The 15,902-nt window shown below is 30.8% G+C and overlaps 1 protein-coding gene across 4 annotated transcripts; it reads right to left on the reverse strand.

Annotated features, from left to right (window-relative positions):
• Positions 1-4,403: 4,403 nt before the first annotated feature.
• LOC123229238 (agamous-like MADS-box protein AGL11) lies at positions 4,404-9,820 on the reverse strand. Of its 4 annotated transcripts, none has more exons than XM_044654900.1 (6): positions 9,608-9,820; positions 8,693-8,887; positions 5,893-5,992; positions 5,540-5,581; positions 4,971-5,134; positions 4,404-4,595 (listed from the first exon to the last, which is right to left on the reverse strand). In XM_044654900.1, the coding sequence occupies exons 2-5, from the start codon at positions 8,872-8,874 to the stop codon at positions 4,988-4,990; spliced, it is 471 nt and encodes a 156-aa protein (XP_044510835.1). In that variant the 5' UTR covers positions 8,875-8,887; positions 9,608-9,820; the 3' UTR covers positions 4,404-4,595; positions 4,971-4,987. The 4 variants fall into 4 exon arrangements, with proteins under 4 accessions (XP_044510835.1, XP_044510833.1, XP_044510832.1 ...); XM_044654898.1 differs by having other exon boundaries at positions 8,693-8,890; XM_044654897.1 differs by having other exon boundaries at positions 4,405-4,595; positions 8,693-8,903; positions 9,608-9,818.
• Positions 9,821-15,902: the final 6,082 nt, after the last annotated feature.

Below are 15,902 nucleotides of genomic sequence, written 5' to 3' on the forward strand. Positions count from 1 at the left end.
GATGAGGCATGACACTTTCAAGCAGAGGTTACATGTCATGTCCTACGAACTACCATATAGAAGATTAGATTTACATTGACACCGAAGCAGCTGCAATTATTTGAGAGGACATGCTTTGAGCGTCTTCTTCAAATACTAGATACTAGGTTCAGTAGAGTGTTAGTGCACTCATTTATGCTTCAATAGTTATATCAAGGCTTAGCCAAAGATGAATGTTACTAGGGAATGACCAATAAAAGAAGATATCTCTATAGTATCTCTAGTTGGCTGATCACTTGAACGATTTTAACTCTTACTCATGGAGTGTTCTGACGTGAAAAATGATGTTCGAGTCAATGTATCAAGCGAGTGACAAGATCTACTCTGACAAATGCTTGGCATACATAAATATAACATCTATAGATTCCCCCTTACATTATAGGTAAGTGTATATTTGTTGATTATATATATTCATTGGCAAGGAAAAAAATTAATTGAATGTAATTATCCATGTTTACATTGTAGTATTGGATATATGAGATGATCGACACTCTGTATAATTGGGTGGCCTTGGTTGATATCTATGTGTCCCTGTAAATGTTTAGGTGGCGAACATGAGATGTTCCTGGTTGGAGTTATATAAGAATTGTATTCACCAGTACTAAGGTATGTAATTGTTAATTGATTAACGCAAATAAGTGTAATTATATATCTGAATAAGTAGGCTTAATTATATTGGTTGGATTCATTTTACTAATTTGGAAAAATTGATTGGGTTTGACTCTTTTTCTAGATAAAAACCATTGACATTTCTCACCATAACACTTAATCTTCAATTTTCTTGTGTCAGACTTAAACATGTTGTACTGAAATCTTTTCTCGAGGGTAAATTGGTCCACATCATCTTTCAAGTATTTTTTGTCATTAAAAATGTCAACAAGTTTTAAAGCATTCCCTTCTCAGATCGATCCTCCACCATTTGATGATGTTGAAGGTTGTGAAGGAAAATTGGGAAGCCATTTAAACAGATTAGTGGGGACATTATTAAAAATGGTTCTATATAATTCCCGCCACCGATTATAGGATCTTCAAACTGCAGACTATTAATGTCATAGTTAACAGGTGACATATCCCCAAAGTTTGCCTCATCAACAGAAATATTAGTCATCTTGTTTTCTTTAAAGTAACCCTAGTCTGAAACCTTTTATTTGTCTCCACGAACCCATTCAACAATAATATAGAATGCATCATTATTGAAATCAATCAAGTCTTCCCTAGCAGATTTTGTTTTCACTTCATTATCATTGTTGCCACCAATTTCTTCTTCTTCTTTTTCTTATCCTTCGATTGCGGTACATGTAACAAAAGCAGGAATATATTCCTTGAAGTATTGAGACATGTTAATAAGGCCTTGCACATTTTGTCATTTTTGATCTTAACAAAGTAGTCCAACTCAATTCTTTTTAGTTTCCTACATAGTTAAATATAGTTTTTCATCAGATCAATATCATACTGTTCACTTAAAAGTTGGATGAATCCCTCAAGTGTTGTTCCAGAGAGAATTTTAATCAATTTTTTAAAAATCTCTAACATACTTCATTGTGTTCTCATCTCGTTGAATCTATTTTCCTTAGAAATGAATAACAATATAACCAATCATTTTAATTATCAAACCTACGGTAAAAAATTTTAGGGAAAAATTAAACATTTATTAAAAAGAAATCCGCAATAACCATTTATTAATATATAATTTCTCAACATTTCATTAAATACCCTCATATATTATCTGAAACCAAAATGTTGATTTCATATATTGGTTAATATAAAAAAAGCAACTCTTCTTTTCCCGTTAATTTCTTTTCTCCAATTACACTTGCAATATCAAGTTGGTGATCTAATTAAGTCTAGTTAATTATCAGTACGTTCAGATTGGACTTACACATTTTTCCTTCATTAGTTACCACATTAGTTATCAGTTGAGCTGGAAATTCTATGATTTAGAGTTCTAGTTGTTGGCCAGAACTTGCATGGCAGTGATAACCTTGAATAGATCATTATATTATGTAGCCACCGACATTGTCCTTGCCTTGAGAAATTATATATGGCGCAACATGAATGACTAAGATTTCTCACTAAAACCCATTTTCCTAATTTTTACCATGCATTGCATGTTAGGAAAATTAAAATTTTGCCGTCTGCCTTTATGATTTTAGAAAATAATTAATGCCTAGAGTTAATCTTCATCAAATATGCTTAGAAGACAAATTCTTAATATCTACATTTCTTTTTAAGTTGGTTAAGATCTAACAGGTAAATTAAAACTTTATTTGACTTTGTAATTACCGTATAATATGAATTTATTTTTTCAACTCAATTATATAATTTGTACATATTTCTAATACATAACATAATATCTATGTTCTTAGCAAAATATGAATACTCTTAAAATGTAAAAAATTTAAGTTTTTTTTTTTTTTGGTAATGAGGAACTCACCCGAAACCGACCCGTTGCAAATATATTAGAATCCAAGAGAGACAGAAGGGCAACAAAGTTCTGGTTTTTCGACTTTAATGCCTCTGGTTTCTCTTTTTTTAAAAATATTTTTGTCACTGTGATATGTGAGAATCCGTGCATAAGTGTAAGGCCATGCCATATGTGTGAGATTTATAATTTTCAATTAATATTTCCAATGAAACTAATCCTTTTCTCTTTCTTCTCTAATGTTATATTTGATTCAGAAAAGGTTAAACTAAAAACTCCTATAGGGTTTCTTCATTCAGTAATGGCACTTTAAAGCGCTAGCCCATAAATTTATATATATTTTTTAATTAAAAAAAGTAATGCTTAGCCAAATTCTTTATATTGTTGTCTTGTTTTTTGGATTTATTTTATTTCGTTATTACTTTTATAGCTTTGGGACGTCTGGCAGTACTAATTTTGTTTAAATCTCTTTGGAAGTAACTTGGAGAACTTTATCAGTTTAGGTCATGATGAATGTCTTCTGTCTATATATGTTTAACGTTTAGTAATCTTTTTAGTGCTTTCCACCACCATTAATTTAGGCTTATTCTCACCCAAATTTTAGTTCATTTTCAAACTCTTATTTATTAAGTTTCAAAAATTAAATACCCAACAATCAATTATTAAAGTTAATAAAATCGTTTAGTATTGAGAGTATAATTGTCATTTAATTAACAATATTAAAAAAAATAAATTTTATCTCATATTCCTATTTTAATTTTTAAAATTAACAATTTTCTCCAGCTTAAGTTTTGAAAACTTACTTTTTCCCCCTTAGGGCTTTATTTTTTTCCTACATTTTCTAGACAACTTTTTCATCTTCAATTGCCTTCTTCAGCACAATTCCTATTTCTTCGGTGCTCTCTCTCCCTCCCAACATAGTGAGTGGTGCTCTCTCTCCCACTTCTTTAATCTAGTCCGACATGAATGTACCTTTGTCTCTCCCACTTTGTCGTGTTGATTCTTCTTCCTTTAGTTTCATTCACAATTGAAATCATTATAGACCAAACAAAGAGTCTAAAACCGATTATGTATGGTTTTGTCTTTTTTCGATTTTGTCTTCGTTTGGTTTAGTCTTCGTTTGTTTTCATTCAAAATTGATGATGAGATGTGTTCAAACAAAATCAATTCTAGATAATTGAATGAAGCCAAATCAAGAGAGAGAGTGCTTGAGAAACAAGAATTGGGCTAAAGAAGGCGTCCAAAGATGGAGAAACTGGTTGGAAAATGTAGAGAAAAAAATAAAATCTTAGGGGGAATAAGGTAGGTTTTCAAAACTTAAACTGAGAGAAAATTGTTAGTTTTTAAATTAAGGTGGGAAAATGAGATAATTTTTTTTTAATATTACTAGTTAAACAACAATTATACCTTTAATATTAACAGACTTTGTTAACTTTAATAACTAACAGATGAATATTTAAATTTTTGAAACTTAAAAGACGAAAGTTTGACAATGGACTAAATATTGGGTGGGAATAAGTCTTTTGGCCAAAAAAAAAAATATAATTAATTTAGGGAGAATTTTAAAACTTTATGATTATAAGAAAAGAAAAAAAAATGCATTTACATTTTCCTGAAAGGTGATACTAAAAATGGAGTTGCAGTATTGAACAAGTTCATAAATCAGAAGTGTTCTTATTTCTTTCATTTCTAGTTTTAGCTTTGAAAGTGTCATACATATATATGTATGTATATATATATATCTTTGGTGACAAAAGGTCAAAAGTATGGAAGGAAGACCATTTTCATATTTCTGTCCCATTTTTCAGAATTAATTACTTGTCTTTAGAAATTTCTGTATCATTAATGCCAAAAAAAAAAAAAAATTTACTTTCTTCAAGTCAATCATCATCATGATGGATGATTTAAGGAAAAAAAGAATGGATATATCACAAAAGCATATTTTAGAAATTTATATTTTTTTCATATTTGTGTTCCATTTTTCAGAATTAATTATTTGTTTTTAGAAATTTATATATCACAAAAGCATTAGTCTTTAAAACATAACTGTAACTGGAAGTAACAAAACAATGACCACAATAATACACAGCGATGTACATATGCGCTTGATTTTTTATCATCTCCCACAATTTACCTGCGTAAGAGCAATTAACTTGATTAAGATTTGAACTTAACATAAGCAAATATATATGTGTATATTATGTCATTCATGCTTGTAATATCGATATTCTTAAATAAGCTCACAAATGATTCAACGTATTTATTTTATAATCATTCAATTATATAATAATATATTATTTATATACCTATTTGATTATTCAAAAATATATATATAAAACATTGTTTTTAACATTTTTTGAAAATCGCTTTATTTTTCCTTTCACAAATTTTTATAGGATACCTGATCTCCGTCTCCACATCTAAACACAAAAATGATAAATGGATTCTGGAATAAAGTGTAGTGTCTACAATTTTCACACACTCAGCAATGGAAGAAATGAAAAGTTACCCAAGATGGAGAATTTTCTAGTTCCGGTGAGTGCATCCAGTTTCATTATTTTCAATCATAGTTGGACTTAAGAAGTTCCCAGAAGCAAATTCATGAATTGCATTAAGGTCTGCTGGTCTAGTCACCATGTTGCTTGGTTGTTGAAAGCTCTCAACTTCTGCAATCTGAATTTTAGAAATAATGATAATAATAATATAATTATGAAAGAGGAAGACAATAAAAAATAAGAATAAACTAATTAATGTGTACCTAAGTCCGGTGATCATGATAATGTTTAATAGATAAAAGGACAAAAAACACATAATTATGGGACATAGTTTTATTTAATCTCCCTTCATATTTATGGGCATCACTATATTGTAAGCTTCGATATTATTATTTAAAAGATAATAAAAGAACTCTGAAATTTGCGTTCCTTAGATCAAAGAAACACGCTTTCATTTTCGAGTTCAATCTCCTATAGAAATTTGTAGATATGTAGAGCATCAAACAGTTCATGAGAAGTTGAAGACATAGAAATACAAAGTTTTATAAAGCTTGGAAGGAAAGTAAAAGCTAGTTGGCAATACCCTTTTCTGAAAGTACTCAATTTCGGCTAGCAAAATTTCATGCTGTTGCAGAGAGAAGAAAAAAAAGCAACAAATCAAAACCAATTAAATGAATAAGGGGTACTGCTCTAAAAAATTGAAAACTGAAAAATTACATCAAGTTTCAGTTATTTTAAGTTGCTTGAGAAAGAACCATGAGGTACATATAATTTCATGAGGATTTTTCACACTAATCCTCTCTTCTATCTTTTCACCAATATGTAAGCACAAGATTAAGAATGGCAGTGACACTTCCGAGGATGAAATTTAGCCAGATTAAATTATAGTCATTAATTAGTGGCAAATTTAAAAACTATAAGCGCATCAAATTTTACCTTCTTCGACATGATTTTTGTAAGGCCTCTTTCAAGTCTATTCTCCAGCTGTTTTAGCTCCTTCACAGATAAAGTACTTAAGGAATCACCCATTAGACGCCTACAAAGTAAAGAGTGCCATACATACATTATGACATGCAGAAGAGTGTTGGATAAAATTTAAAACTGAAGCTACTGAAAACAGAATTCTAGAGAATGAACTTCAGACTAACTTTGTAAACTGTATACCAATCAATGTAATTACAATGAACATGAGCTAATTTTACAGTTAAATTACTCCTGGGTTTTTTACTTACCCCTGTGTGTACTCAAGATAGTGTTTGTTAACTTTTTAAGTTTCTAATTTACTTGTATCACTAAATCAAAGTTTTTTGTCTGAAATAACAATTTACTTTTAGCCTCTACTTTCGTTAAATTAGTTAGAGTTTCTATCATTTGACAAACACATTTAAGGCCATATGACTATTTACCATCCAAGGTTTGGTGAAACGGCAAATTTTCACTATCTAAACTTGAAAAATCTAATTTTTGCTTATCATCTATTTTTGTTAATAGATTTTGTTTGATTTCAATGTAAATTATGGTTTCATCATATGTTAATAGAATGAAAAAAATATCCCTACGATTTAATACAAATTTCAATTATTAATATATCTTTAATTTAATTAAAATTAAAATAATCCCTATCAAAAATGAAAATTTTAGTTAACCAATTTATCCTCCAATAGAATTTAATTTACAAATTTATACTCTAATAATTATAATTTGTTATTTTTCTCTTTCTTAAAAAAAATTATTTTCCCCTTTCAATTCCTTCTCTCATCATTTTGAGTTCTTCACCACCAAACAAGGTTCATTCTCTTTCTACTCCTTTAATCTTCACCAATAACACCGTTAACAATTTTGTTTTTTTCTCATCATTTTCACCACCAATTATTGACTATTTTTTTCTCTTCTTATTATTTTCATCAATAATATCATTGTTAATCATCATTCTCCTCTAATCATCTTCACTACCAACACCATCAGTTATCTTTCTCCCCTAATCATCTTCACCAATACTAACACAATCGGTCTTCCTTCTCTTCTAGTCATCTTCACCACCAACTATCCTTCTCTTCTAGTCATATTTCAAACTATATGATAAGGAAAAATGCACAGAATAAAGAAAAACAAAATGTGCATATCTTTTGGTTTTAACTTTTTGTCACCAGAGAATTAACAAAAAGAAAGTAGTGAATTTCAGTCAAGCCTTTCAGAGTAAAGACAACTGAGAGAAGAGTGAACAAAACTGACAGAAGGGATACGATCTAGATTATATTGCTGGCACAGAAGGATGTAGTAATAATGAAAGCTAAAACTGGAAATAAAGAAAAAATAAGAGACTTACATTGATGTATAACGAAAGAGGAAAGGGACAGAACTACTGAATGCAACTAATCTAAATACACAGCATCTTTTTCTTTATTGCTTCTGGGAAAATGTAGTTGCCTTTAACTGGTACACGGTAATTCTTTGTTGAACTTATCTGTTCTCTTTTATGTTGAAAGCACAAATTAATATTGGTTTAGGAAAAGTCTTATCTAAGTTTCAGCTCTTCGGCTAGCTCATTCATGACTAAAATATTAACTTTTCACTAAAGAGATGAAAACAAATAGCTCTGATGAGGATTCTACTGTCTAAAGTATGGGCACAAATGATGGAACTACTGTAGTGTGGGCTGCAGATTTCAAGGTATGATTCAATGCAGTCAAGACTGAAGATTTCAACTGCAAAAGAGTTTCCATTATCTTCTAATATGAAGTGGGTATCGTAAACTTACATACAAACTCCCCTAAACACAATACACGAGTTAAGAGGAAGAATTCAAGAAATCAAAACTTTTGTATGAACATTGGCACACATGCGAAAAAGAGATATGACGTTTTAATGTGCATAAAAAACAACATGAAGAGATTGAGAGATAAAGTAAGGAAGACAAACTACTACAGTTTTTCTTTCTTTTGTTTTCTAGAGAGAAGTGCAATTACTAAATAAGTAACCCTAGATAATTGCCGTTCTCTTTTTCTGAATCTAAGATTATCATTGGAAATATTGAATGCGTAAGTTTGACCCAGAGAAAGATATAATACAAATTTTATACAGAGAACTAGGAGTTTCATTCTGCTTATACACAGCCTTCCACTTAGACACGGATTCTCACGAAGAGATGGAACAAATGAACAACTCTCACTTTGAGATGAAGATCAAGAACTTGGTTGCCCTTTTTGTTCCCCTTGTCAATCAAACTATGATGGAGGACAAATATTTCAAATGCTATGTTTTGAGATTTATTGTTTAGGGCAGATATCATACTATGTACTCAAAACATTCAGAGGGTTTACAGAGAAATCAAATCTCAGAGACCTTCAGAGGCCCCTCATTACTCAAAGCAAAATATATCGAAATCATAAACTATAAACTAGAGTGATAATTTTGTGCTAATTTAAGGAAAAACTTCTTCTGATTCCCATTTGAACTCAGTGTGCCGGTACCCTTTTGTACTAGACCATTATAGTTTAGAAACATCTCATTAGAATGACCAAAGCAACCGTGGATCTATGCATAAAAAAATGAATATACAAACGTAGATCCAATAGTAAAGCTGCAGTAATTAAAAGAAAGAAAATATGAATTAACTGTAGAAATGTGTATTATGATTAGCTTCTTTGAAACCCAAAATTATTAAGTAAAAAATCATCGTGGGAAGAAATATATAGGAACACTGTGATCATCAAGGGAGGATATAAAAGAACATTACTTGGTGTTGGAATACTCATAGAGGCGGCCACGGGTGGAGAAGACGACGAGGCCAATTTCAGCTTCACAGAGAATTGAAAGTTCATAGGCTTTCTTCAGTAGTCCTTTCCTCCTCTTGCAAAAGGTCACTTGCCAGCTCGTTGAGTTCTCAATCTTCTTGATCTCTTTTTTTCCTTTTCCCATTTCTACGGAAACACTACTGAAACAATGCACTGACAAAGCAAAACTTACTGGTACTTATTCAGGCATTTCTAATATTGAATTTTCACAAACAATACTTAAGAAAATTATATAAACAGTCCTCTACTTTGGAAGATCTGAGATATAAGTGATGAAAATAAAATTTGAACAAAGTCTTCAAACTGAAAGAGAAGAATAAAAGCTGTAAGACTATGACAAACGCTGCATGAATAAGAAGAATTTATTAATTGCAGAAAAAAAATTTCGATGTATCCATAACCTTTTGTGTGAAATAAAATAAAAATATACAGAAAAATTGACAAGATTTTTTTGTAATTAAAGCTATCAGTTTATTTCCTGGGAGTTCTCCCTCTTTTTGTATGGTTAAACCTTTAAAATTGGAGATATAAACTAAGATCATATCAATTCAGAAAACTTGTGTAAAAGATGAAATCGATCACACATATAGCATAGAAAGGAAGCAGTTCAAACAAAAGGTAAAAATATTAAATCAGATTACATGAGATGCAAAATTGGCCAAAAAGAATTGATGGTAGATCTTCTTATGTATAAGATTTTTTTTTCCTTCAACAGATCAAATTTTATAAATTATGAGAAACCGTGCATTTTTTTGAAACCGCGCACTGATTCTAAAAGCGTATACATCTTTTTAAAGATCTATGAGTAATCAAAGGCTTTTTTCAAGAAGCTGTAGGGGAAAGTCCCATTAACAGACCTGAGTTTTGGCCACACTCGGTAACTTTCAGCTTTCGGAAAATTTGGAATCCCAAAGAAGCTGAAAATGTTTAGGCTTTGTTCATACTCTTCAGCCAATTTACATATAGGTTTTACTTAGCCCATGAAGAGAGATGAAGTGTAAGAAGAAGACCTAAAGAAAGAGTTATGAAGAGAGACAAAGAGAAAGGGACTGATTCCCACCATGAAAATGACATGGGAATCGCTTTTTGTAATTTTAGCTAGTGAAACAACTTTGAAAGTTCAAATTCTCAACATATACTGCAATACTTGTTCAAGTCGCATTTCTTTTATTTCTCTCTTTTACAAATTTGCCCTCCTGGAGAATCTGTATAATGTAACTTGGACATTGATTGCTGGGTGAGTGGGTAACAGTTTTTATGCATGCATAAAATGTCCGGCAGTTTAGGATACCAAAGAAATACATTTAATTATTAAAGTATAAGGAATTTGCTCCAATTATCGGGTCAAAATTTCTCCTCGGATAAATTCATGGATGCGACACTTGTTTATAATATTCAAGAACAAACTATTTTTACATTAATCTTTTCATAAATGTATAGTGCTATCATGCCTATATGTGGATGAGTAAGGCCTCGATGGAATAATAAAGAAAGCAAAAATGGATTTAAAATAAAATCTGCTTGATGGAGCCTCCAAATGTAGGTATTGATTCCCCTTTTTTGTGTATATTATATGTATAAGCCCCCCTTGATCTATGGGTAGTGTTTTGTTCATAAAATTTTAATTCCACTAATGTATAATGTGTTTTAGTTAGATCGAAAACCTTTAACAAACAACCGATGCAATCTATCATGAATGATTTTAATACCGAGTATGGAGAAGCACTTGGATAACCAAATTTTTATCGTCTACAAGTTTGGTGTATCATTTCCTTTAAGTAATATGTTATCAATATACAGTACTAGAAATATTATACTACACTCTCACTAACCTATTTATATACACGAAGCTCATCTTCATTTTTTATGAAACCAAATTCTCTTACGGTTCCATCAAAATAGCTATTTTAGTTCTTTAAAGCTTGCTTGAGTCTGTGTGGATATTTGTAAGTTGCACAAGTTACCAACTTGCCCTTCAAGAATGAAATCATTCGATTGTGTCTTGTATACATCCTTTGCAAGGTTTTTGATTGGAAAAATGATTTTTGACTTCCATCTGTCAAATGTCATTGTGGTGGTATATCACAATTGCAAACAAAATTTGGATGGACTTCAACCTTGCAGCTGATGAAAAGGTTTCATCATAGTCTATGTCTAATTTTTGTTTGGCTCTTTTGGTAACAAACCATGCTTTAGTAGATAAGCATGTTAGCGTCCATATCAATCTTCTTTTCGAATACCCATATACCCTCTATAAGTTCTACCCATATGGGTGGATCCACGATAGTCTATGCTTTACTATAGACACAAAGTTCATCTTAGATATCATGGATTCTAGCCACTTGGCAGAATCTGAATCTTATATAGGATTTTTTTAGATCATAGGCTTACCATCATGAATGACTAGTATGTCACCATATTGAGTCACAAGACACCATTGTAGGGAATTTGCAACCTTCCAGCAACAAAATAGTTCTTTAAAATTTAATTAATAAACAAATACACCACAAAAACCTCTTTTGGATCAACCTTATAGGACAATTAATTCACAATCATGTTATTAATACTCATAAGGTGTTTATAGAATATACCTATAAAAAGATAATTCTTTTAACTTCTATTAATTGAGACAGATTGTGAAGCCACTCCCAGAACCAAGTGTATGTCTAAATCTTTGAATCTATACAGAGTACGAACTCAATTGGAGACTGAAACTATACTCGAAGACTTCTAAGGCTTGAGCATGATCTATTAATTTGCATGAAACTTTAGATAAAGAGGAGAAAACATGCAATAGGTGGCTACGGTTTATAATTTTTGCATATGTTAATGTGCGGTTCACTTATGAAACCTGTGAGGAAAAAATATATATGTGGCGTCAACACCTGTAAGAAATGAAGCACATAAATTCCTTTTCAACCTTGGCGGCTAGTGATTTAATTTTTTCTTTCGTTAGAAGAAAAACATGTGTGTCAGTTGTGTTTTTAAACATACACACACACACAAATATGTATACATAAAATCATGCAAGAATATGCAAGTACACATATATATTGATATTTTATTTATATAAAAATATATATATTATTATATTATATTATATTTTGCTTAAAATTTAAATTTAGTGGCTCATATGAAATAATGCACTAGGCTTGGATTTATCTAACTAAATAAATTCAATCCAACTCTATACTTTCTCACATGCAACTCTAACTGCTAAGTATTGTTTCACTTTAGTCCTTCAGTACTATAAAATATACTTTTGGATCTAAAGACCTTTCTAAGACTCAAAACCCTCAATCTAGAATCTAAATCGGATCCAACTCATATTCATCTCAAAAAATCCTGTGCCTCTAGAGTTCGATTAACTCCTTCTTGTGTGCAACCCATAGGCTTTCTACTAAATTGATAGTGACTAGATTCATGTCAGGCTCTCAATTGACATCTGTTCGGACATAGACCAACAATGGCCTCTAGCAAGACATCACGACCACCCAGGAGTGTCAATATATAACTTCTTAACTTGTCAATGATACGATTGCTTATACAATTTGATCCTTTTATCATATGATATCTCTTCGAGGTTGAGGTATAGATGAAGTGTCTTCTTTAGGGATCTTTGAGTTATATAGACTAACTTTTGTCAACGACCAAAAAAATATCAGATTAAGCACCAACTCAATCCACTATAGCCATGATTTAATTAGTCGTTATCATCTATTAAAGAACTCTAACTGAGATATTAACTCTCGTGCTTCGGAGTAACAAATCCTCTGTTAATCTGCTATAGCCTTTATACATATTTCAATATAGCCAATTATAACCTTTTTAGTAATCTTTTAACCAAACTACATTGGGCTAGTGTCAAACCATACATGTGTCAGCAACCAACTCTGACACGTGAGAACTGTTATCATCTTTCAGTGAGGTCGTTTAACACCATGATAGCTCTATCACTATTACACGTGCTTTTGATCATTATAATATCAGAGTTACAAATATTTTAAGAATAATTATCTAATGTGCATATAAGGTTCTCACAATCAGGTGTCGAGCATTGATCCCCTCATCATGGTTTAACCATTCTTAGGATATTTGTCTAAGCATATATTAATATATTTTTTGACAAAGAGTCTCATAGTAGATACAAATATGACATTTATTAATGAACTAGTATCATCATAGGTAGGGTTAGATTCAAGCCGAATTGAGTTTGAGGTCATTTGAGCTCACTTCAAATAAGCTCGAACTTAGCTCATTTTAAGCTTGAGTTTAGCTCAAAGTCAAGCTTTTAACTAGCTCGTTATTAAACCAACGTCATTTTAATATATATTGGTCAAAACGACATCGTTTTGTTTCAAAATTTTTAGCTAGCGAGCTCGACAAGCTAAACACTCCAAAAAGCTCAAGCTCGAAAATGTTAAAGTTGTAGGCTCTAGCTCACTTAAGGTTTGCTTGTTTTGGGCTTGTTTGAATCGAGCTCGTTCAAATCTAGCCCTAATCATAGGGATCAGCTCTAAGGCACCAACCCCAACAATTTCTTACTTGCACTATAACCAATTATCTATGCAAATAACATCGGATGACCATACACATCTATCATTGCTTCTGTTGCAATAGAGCATTCATTGATATAATTTGTTCATTCAATTTTTCAAAGGTTAAATAACCTTTTCTCTTGTTAATCTAACAAAGTGAAATCGCCAGAGTATGTAATTGGGTCATTTGGTGAGACCATGACTCTATAAAGCATTTGTTTAGTACTAATAACACCAAATCAACTAGGTTAGAAGTTAATTTTACGATTTAATATGTCATTTAAGACCTTGCATTTTGAATACGTCATACTCAATTGTCAACATAGAATTGATTCAACATTTATACAATATATCCTTTTGAATGATATTAATTATTTTCAATCTAATTTGTCTTACGCCATTGTTCCTCATTTGATGACTTCATCATTCAAGATCTCAAGAATTATTCATATTTTTTTTTAGGAAATCAAGGATATTTCCCAGTGTGTCATCCAACGACCCTTATTTGAACACAATTGATATTTCTAAAAAACTAAGACATTAATTTTAAGTGTATATAATGATATTTATGATCATTCTAATAGCTGACACTAATAGAAATCTAATCATTTTTGTCTCTCAATTTATGTGTTCAGTGACACATAATCCCATAAAGGTTTGCATCATCATGACAAAAGAGAATCCTTTCAGATTCTTATTTGTTGAATCTCTTTAACTTTCTTTAGTTATAAACACTCTAACTTGAATTTAGTAGTTTATACAATTTACAACAATCGACCAGGTGAAGGTATGGTCTACTTAGTTTAAGTTCTTCCATGAAGAATTACTTGGTTACCCAAGTCTTATTATGTTAGCTGCAAATTTCACACTTAATTCTAATATGTTTATCGTCATACAAATATACAATGTCAAAATTGTCATTGTACTCCCACTAGTTTTGTATACAATTTTCATACTCATCAAGTTGCATACTTGGCCAACTCCTTTTCAAGGTTAATACCATTAGTTGTGATATGGTCATAACCATTCTAGGTTTTATCCATTGGAGCTACTCTTAATAATTAATTGTCAAACTTTTAATGGTATGCAACATCTATGAGTGCATCTAGATTTTAGTTTCACTTATAGGCTTAAGATTTTAATATCATAAATTACCAGTGCATTTATTAAGAGTTATGAGAATTTTACTTCCTATAAACTCATAACGCACCTTATCTTTCCTACATGATTCTGTATACTCAGATTAATTATTCATTTTCTTATAGGAATAAGTAATCTTTGTTATAATGTTCAACCATGCTTATTAGCACATCATTTACTTTATGTCTATATTTCTTGTGAATTAGAACTCAATTAAATTATATTATCCCCCCACTTGATCTTTTAAATAATGACGTCTCTAAGAATCTTCCAAAATAGATTTTAAAATCTATCTGATACTGGAAGAGCAATATTCTTAAGTTTCATTTATAATATTACGCAAGATAATCTATTTAACATATAGTTCAATTAACTCAAGTTAATTGTTTAACATTAATGTCACTATCATTGTTAATTAAGTCATTGGATTTCAATCCAATGCGTACAACATATATATAATGTGTTATACTCCAAGACATAAACGTGGGCTATAATCACTAAGGTATTACGTTAAAACATTTAGTAAGTATTAAAACTCCCACTACACCTCATGCATTAAATTGGACCATCTGTCTTATGCATTCACCTATTTGGTTTAATTCAAGTGATTAATTACATGTGTTAACAAATTCTTTATTTTATTCTTGAATTTCTTCAAGGTATTTAGATTTGTATTTTCAAAGATCTACAAATCATATTCATTGGAATGTCCAATGAATCAGATGAAATTAAAAATTTGTTTTATTTAGCACAAACTATTAATTCTCGTTGTTTAGATGAAATTCAATAGTCGAATTATGCTCCCATTGAAACTAGTAAAAGATTGACGTGGTCATCTTTATCTAAAAGGCATAATTGGTATCCATCATTCAACAACAATTAAATGAATCAAAATTCTAGTCATGACATAGTTTTTCATGTCAAATTATTGGTCCAAATTAATTTATACAATTGAGTACTGTTGAAATAATCATAGTGATAAATCTCTCAGAAGTTTTATTTCTAAAAAATGTTACAACTAGTTTTTATTTCTTTCATCTTGTCTATGGACTAAAATGAATACGTAGATCCTACAGCTAATGTGGCATGCATGTGTCACATTTCCAACTTGTAGGTCTAGCTCTTCTTTTGGCTAGCATTCTGCTATGTCTTAGTTTCTTCACATCGAACAAATATGAGAATTTAAATCTCATGTTAAATAGTATGAGATTTCAAGAAAATGTTCAATTCTCAATCTTATCTAAAGTTGAAGACTCAGTCTTCTTTCTTTCGTTAGCTAGAAAGGTTTTGTAGCGTTTGCTTCAATGGTCAGGCTTACCACATCAAAGGCAAATTGCCTTACTTTTCCCAGGTATGCCTTTATGAGAGTTTAATATGTTCTGATGTAATAGCTAAGTTCAAAATTTAGCTAGACATCAACCTTACTTCTTTCTTCCTCTTTTTCCAAACTAGCTTTAACCTATTTAGTCATTCT

This window comes from Mangifera indica, chromosome 11 (assembly GCF_011075055.1).
Source record: "Mangifera indica cultivar Alphonso chromosome 11, CATAS_Mindica_2.1, whole genome shotgun sequence".
Taxonomy (NCBI): Eukaryota; Viridiplantae; Streptophyta; class Magnoliopsida; order Sapindales; family Anacardiaceae; genus Mangifera; species Mangifera indica.

Coding starts and splice junctions, on each gene's coding strand:
- LOC123229238 (XM_044654900.1), bottom strand. CDS start 8,874: ATGGGAAAAGGAAAAAAAGAGATCAAGAAGATTGAGAACTCAACGAGC. Junction 5,582..5,892: donor CAAAAATCATGTCGAAGAAG/GTAAAATTTGAT, acceptor TCTCTGCAACAG/CATGAAATTTTGCTAGCCGA. Junction 5,135..5,539: donor TTGAGTACTTTCAGAAAAGG/GTATTGCCAACT, acceptor TCTAAAATTCAG/ATTGCAGAAGTTGAGAGCTT.